At 40.1% G+C, this 6000-nt stretch overlaps 1 protein-coding gene across 1 annotated transcript in view; it reads left to right on the top strand.

The window, feature by feature from the left end:
* Positions 1-1926: 1926 nt before the first annotated feature.
* Positions 1927-6000, top strand: part of hipk3b (homeodomain interacting protein kinase 3b) — a 36907-nt gene continuing 32833 nt past the window's right edge. Inside the window, exon 1 of the mRNA XM_062386866.1 lies at positions 1927-2273. Within this exon, the coding sequence (XP_062242850.1) occupies positions 2201-2273 (73 nt within the window). The 5' untranslated portion in view covers positions 1927-2200. The remainder of the gene's footprint in view (positions 2274-6000) is intronic.

Genomic DNA, 6000 nt, shown 5'->3' with positions numbered 1-6000 from the left:
CTCTAACCAGAGTAGAAAGAGAAGTGGGAGCCCACTCAGCAAGAAGACAAGTATATTAGAGTCTCTAGTTTAAGAAATTGACGCCTCACGGGTCCTCAACTGGCAGCTTCTTGAAATGGTACCCACAAAACACCAGTGACAATGTCTAACAGCGAAGAGGTGACTCCGGGATGCTGGCCTTCTAGGCAGAGTGGCAAAGAAAAAGCCATATCTGAGACTGGCCAATAAAAAATAAAAGATTGATATGGTCGAGGAACACAGACATAGACAGAGGAAGATTTGAAAAAAGTGTTATGACGAATCAAGGTTTGAGGTGGTTGGATCACCGAGAAGAACAGGTGAGACGCAGAACAGGTGAAAAGATGCTGGAAGAGTCCTGACGCCATCTGTCAAGTATGGTGGAGGTAATGTGATGGTCTGGGGCTGCTTTGGTGCTGGTAAAGTGGGAGATTTGTACAAGGTAAATGGGATTTTAAATAAGGAAGGCTATCACTCCATTTTGCTACGCCATGTCATACCCTGGACAACAGGACAATGACCCAAAGCACACCTCCAAATTATGCAAGAACTATTAAGGGAAGAAGCAGGGAGCTGGTAAGCTGTCTGTAATGGAGTGGCCAGCGCAGTCACCAGATCTCAACCCCATTGAGCTGTTGTGGGAGCAGCTTGACCGTGTGGTACGCAAGAATTGCCTATCAAGCCAATCCAACTTTTGGGAGGGGCTTCAGGATGCGTGGGGTGAAATTTCTACATATTACCTCAACAAATTAACAGCTAGAATGATAAAGGTCTGCAATGCTGTAATTGCTGCAAATGGAGCATTCTTTGACGAAAGCAAAGTTTGAAGAACAAAATTAATATTTCAAATCAAAATCATTATTTCTAACCTTGTCAATGTCTTGACTATATTTCTATTCATTTTGCAACTCATTCGATAAATACAAATTTGAGTTTTCATGGAAAACACGAAATTGTGTGGGTGACCCCAAACTTTTGAACGGTAGTGTAACTAACTGTTAGCTCGCTAGCTTCTTTTCTGGCTAGCTAACCATAGCTAGATCATCAAAATAAAACTCTAAATGTAACAGTATATACTTAATAGACTCATTGATATGCATTTGAAAATATGTTTTTGATTTTCTACATCCAGATTGTTAGTATGGCTGGTTGCAATCATTTCAGACATACGGTTTAATGGTCTTAAGATGCTGTATGAAGAACATCGTTAGTCTAGATTCTGTGTCTGAAACCTAGACTATGTTCTAATCTAGACCATTGATAATAAACTTATGTAGTAGCTAAATAGCCAAGAACAGTGACTTGAGACAAAACCTGTGACTTTAAACTTCAATGAAGTAAGGGATATTTTGATTGTGTGAAAATCACAGTTTTGATCATATTAGAAAAGAAATCTACATTTGTATGGTTAAAGAGTTTAATTATGTTTTACCATCTATATATGTAGAATCTCTATAGAATCTACTTCCTATCATGTATATTATGCATGTAAAATACTAATTCACAATTTTCTCATTAACTTGAATTGACTTAAGCTATATCTAGAGTTAAAAAAACAACTTCCAGTGGATGTGTTTTTATCAGCTTCAGGTGAGTAAATCTACAACATGAATGTGTTTCATTCACAAGTGAAATGTACATTTCATTCATTTTCAATTCCATTCACAATGTAAATCTTTCTTTATTGAAATAGAAATATGTTAAAACGAAATAGTTGAGTCAGTAAATATAAACATCAGTTAAAATTGTGAAAACTTCATATATAATCTTGTGCAGGCTGCACATGCACGTATGAGTGTACGTGCCACTGTGGATCCTGAATCCTTGCGGGTGCATGTGCTCGGTGCTCGACTCCTCGGGTCTGGCCGATGCCGTCAGTTCACAAACATTCGCTCGCAGAGTCTCTGTAGAAACGGGGACATGTCGGAGTGTGGCAGGGCCGCAGAACCTGGCGTCTAGACGGGGTCCGGACACCCTCTCGGAAATGGGCAGCGGCGCCCTGAGAGCAAGGAGACGGATTTGAAGTGCGTAGCTACGACCTGGGCCCGGTGTGGTGCTTCGAGACGATCGCATGTCGGAGTTATTTAGTGTTTAAGAATGTGGGAGATGGTGGCGTTGCCGAGAGCGAGCTCTCCCTTCCTGTCGTCCAGGACAAGATGGCAGCAGTGCAGGCGAACTGTGCATGGTGTGGATTTATAAGTCCATAACATGTTCAGAGAAGCCCTGGATGATATTTATAGTGACTCTATGTGAAGGTGAGTGTTCCACGGTGGGAGCCTGTCTGTCAATGGCGTCATGCGTGTGCGGCCAAAGCTTTGACACGATAGTTTAAACGTGACGTAATATAAAGTCATAACTTAGCCACAAACTTAGCTAGCGAGCGCCTGGCTATATTCGGGTGTCAGCAGTAGCCTCTGTATTCAGCTAACTGTGGCGACACGCAGCTGAAGTAATCGACTCGTTCTTCGATCATCGTGGGCAACAGCAGCGGCGATGACGTTGATGCTAATCATTAACCCGAGTGTTTGTTAGGTAGGTGTTGTCACGGCGACCCGTCGACGTGTGTTTGAACATGTTTAAATCATGAGAACACCCTGTGTCATAAGGGGCCATTAGCACACACGGACAACACCGAGCGATTGGCTGAACTCGTGAGTGTTGTTCTAATCCATCACACATGTTAGATAACGCTCGGCTCAAACGTCGATGACCCATAATTACAGCTTGCAAAAACTTAACGGACCTTTTAGAATTCACATCATCACCCATTGTAAACAATTGGGAGGCGTCACATGCGACGATAACCTTGAATAATGGATAAATGTACAACATGTACTGTAGTAGTACAAACAACGTATTTATGCTTCGCCGTTTAAAAACACAGTTCCAAGGTGCTTCACAAGTTAAAAAGAAAATGAAAGGGGGACTGTTAGAAAGCAGACAACAAGAAACGTAAAAAAAGGCAATTTGAAGATCACACTGCAATAGAGCACAGGTTAGAGAATATTTTAAACAAGTGGGAAAAAAAGCATTATAGAAAGAATAAAATATACGTTAAGATCCGAACTAGGAGGAAGGGCACCAATAAAATGTGTCCTTAACACCTGTTTGAAACTGTCATGTCACTTAAGGGGCTCAGCAGATCCTTAACCCGTGTTTGCTTTGGTGATATGCAAACCTTTTACAGGGTGAAAAACGTAGCTATTATTTTCGGCTAAATGTTGATCAGTGTTGTAAGTAACGGTTTATATTGATAAATATTTTGTCACAATGCAGCTTTAAAATGTGCCCTCATAAAGGTTTATAATTTCATATCGTAATGTGAAACCATAATCTCTCTCTTAAACCTGCCACCTCACACCAGTTGCTGAATAACATTGGTAATACATTTAGAGCTAAAGTTAATCAAGGCTAACGTGGCTGTATTCATTTACTTGATCCATGACCACCCATGAAGGTGGTGGTTTCATGCTGAAAAGGATGTATAGAGTTAATAGTTGAGCTCCAATGGGAGGGTTTGGACATTATCCCCACCCACCAGTAAAACAGAAGTAGTCCATGCATAATTGTAGGCAACATAGTCTGCAGTACCTGTTATTTTGTATGGCTTATAGACAAGGCGTTGACTTTATTATACCACTGTTATTGTTTAGCACTTCTCTGCCTTGTTCTTCCTATTCAGGCTCAACTCGGAAGAAGCTGAGGGTAAACTCCAAATATTAAACTCTCTATTTGAAATATATTAGCAAATCATGTTTAACAACAGTGTATGTTTATGCATAGTGAGCACTTTCATGTGACTCATAACCAAGTTGAAAAGAAGAAATAGAGTTATTAGTTGAGCTTCAATGCAAGGGTTTGGACATCAACATCACCCACTAGCAAAACAGACGTAGCCCGTTTATAATTGTAGGCACAACAGAGTCTGCAGTACCTGCTATTTATGACAGGGAACTACCACTTTGACTTCCTGTTCACACAAACACATGTTTTAATAATTGTGAAACCAGAAAGAGAAATCTTAGCTTCAGATGGTGGACAAGTACCTTTTTTAAAGTCGTGTACTTTCCCCAGCATGTATGTGGGTCCTGTATGATTGTTGTACTATCCCAGTCACAAAGATGTACCACAATGTGGGGGTTGGGGAATTTTTCAGCTTAGGCAAAAAATATGAGGCACATCAGTCACAATGAAAGTTTTTGACTTGGTTGATTTACGTAGCTGTCATGGCAGCTCGGTTTGCCTCTTTTTCAAGAGTTGTAGTTGATTACTGGACCAACTAGTACTGCCTGTCATCTTTACCTGTTATTTCTTTACCTGGAACACAAGGACAATAGAGAGTACTGCATTGATTGTCTTAGTCCAAATGACGTTATATATATATATATATACATGCATACATAAATACATACATAAATACATACATAAATACATACATTCTTGTGAGTAGAGATGAGTTTGTGTTCAGGTTTCTGAAACATTGATGGTATGGAATCTGCTGCCAGTCATCATTTGAGAAAACGTTTTACCCATAAATACACTAGTGCAATGCTTTTGTGGTTTCCCCTTTGCGTTGCTACTCGGTTCCACTGTATGTGTGTCACATTCCTCAGCTTATCAGTAGCAAGGCCACATGAGCAAGGTTCCAAGTTATAACGATAACTGTAATACAAGAGACTCGGCACAACAAGGCCAGTAAATAAATGTTTAAAACGTGTTTTCCCATACATTGATAGGTACAAGCAGGCCAGTGCTGGATGTTAACTGAGGTATGGAGGCAACAGAACTTTGGTGGAATGTGCTGTCATGTGATGTCCTGCTGCACAGATTTGCTGCACTTGGGGCAGCTGGATATCTGTCTTGCATTGTGGCCAGACTGGCCACCCTAAAGACTGGGTTCCTGGTAATGTCATCCTGAGGTGTTCACACAGACATGACTCAAGGAACAAAACAGAATGATTGAGAGTTTAGGTTGTGAAGAAAAGATGATGTGTCATAATTTGCATCAATCTCAAAAAAAAGAGTGTAAAACTCCCCCTGGTCATCACAACTGCTGATCAATATGTTGGGACGTATAGCATTTCAGAGTGTGCTACTTGGTGACAGCTGTTGATACATGTGCGATAGATCTGATAGATTAATGGCTTTGAATGGAAAACAGATTATTTTATTTCTAAGAGGAAAATGTGGAGTGATGTGTCTTTGGTGTCAAGTCTATTTTTATGGTTCTCTGTGGCTGATAAGTAATTAACACGTATATTGACACGTTTTCCTTATAGTGAAACTTTACCTACATATATTTTTAGCCAATGATACCATTATTATTGTTGCCAATAAGATACAATTTTTGTTCAGTCAGAATCTCCTCAGCATAATAGTCAACTGTACAGTGAATACGCTATTTACAGGGGCTAATCCAAAAAGGAGTAGACCAAGATTTTTAGGGGGATCCTTCTGACCATATTTATTTACAAGAAAGTCTAAAATACAAAAAAAATCTTATCTCAGCATTTGACCTTTTACTGCAATAAACAAAAGTCTCACCTACAAAAACGAATTAAGAACGAGGTTTGGCTTAGTTAATGGCAAACAGTGATCTGTCAGTTAATGGTTTAAGAGTCAAGTAAGACCATCTCTGCATGTGATTGCTGCCAACTTGGATAGGAAGAAGGAATTGCTATCTTTGCAACTCGGCATGTATTTTCCTGCTCTGCAAGAAAAAAGACTCTGCTGTCACTTCTATGACAGAATACTGGTGTTTGCAAAAACGTTTTGTGAGAGGTGTCAGGAGCTGAAAAGAAAACAAACAGCTGAAAACTTTAATGTGGAACCATCCGAAGTACCTGACAACTTGCAACACATAGTCATTGAGCTGTAAACCTAACAAGGAGCTCCAGACATAAGTATAACAACCCCCCCTCTGGGTCTGTACACTTAAGTCCAGAGGCTTCTCCCACTCTGAGGAGACAGATTGTCTCTGTT

The sequence above is a fragment of the Platichthys flesus genome, chromosome 1 (genome assembly GCF_949316205.1).
Source record: "Platichthys flesus chromosome 1, fPlaFle2.1, whole genome shotgun sequence".
In the NCBI taxonomy this organism is placed as follows: Eukaryota; Metazoa; Chordata; class Actinopteri; order Pleuronectiformes; family Pleuronectidae; genus Platichthys; species Platichthys flesus.
The sequence above is the reverse complement of the archived record's forward strand: the minus strand, read 5'-3'. Positions and strand labels throughout refer to the sequence as shown.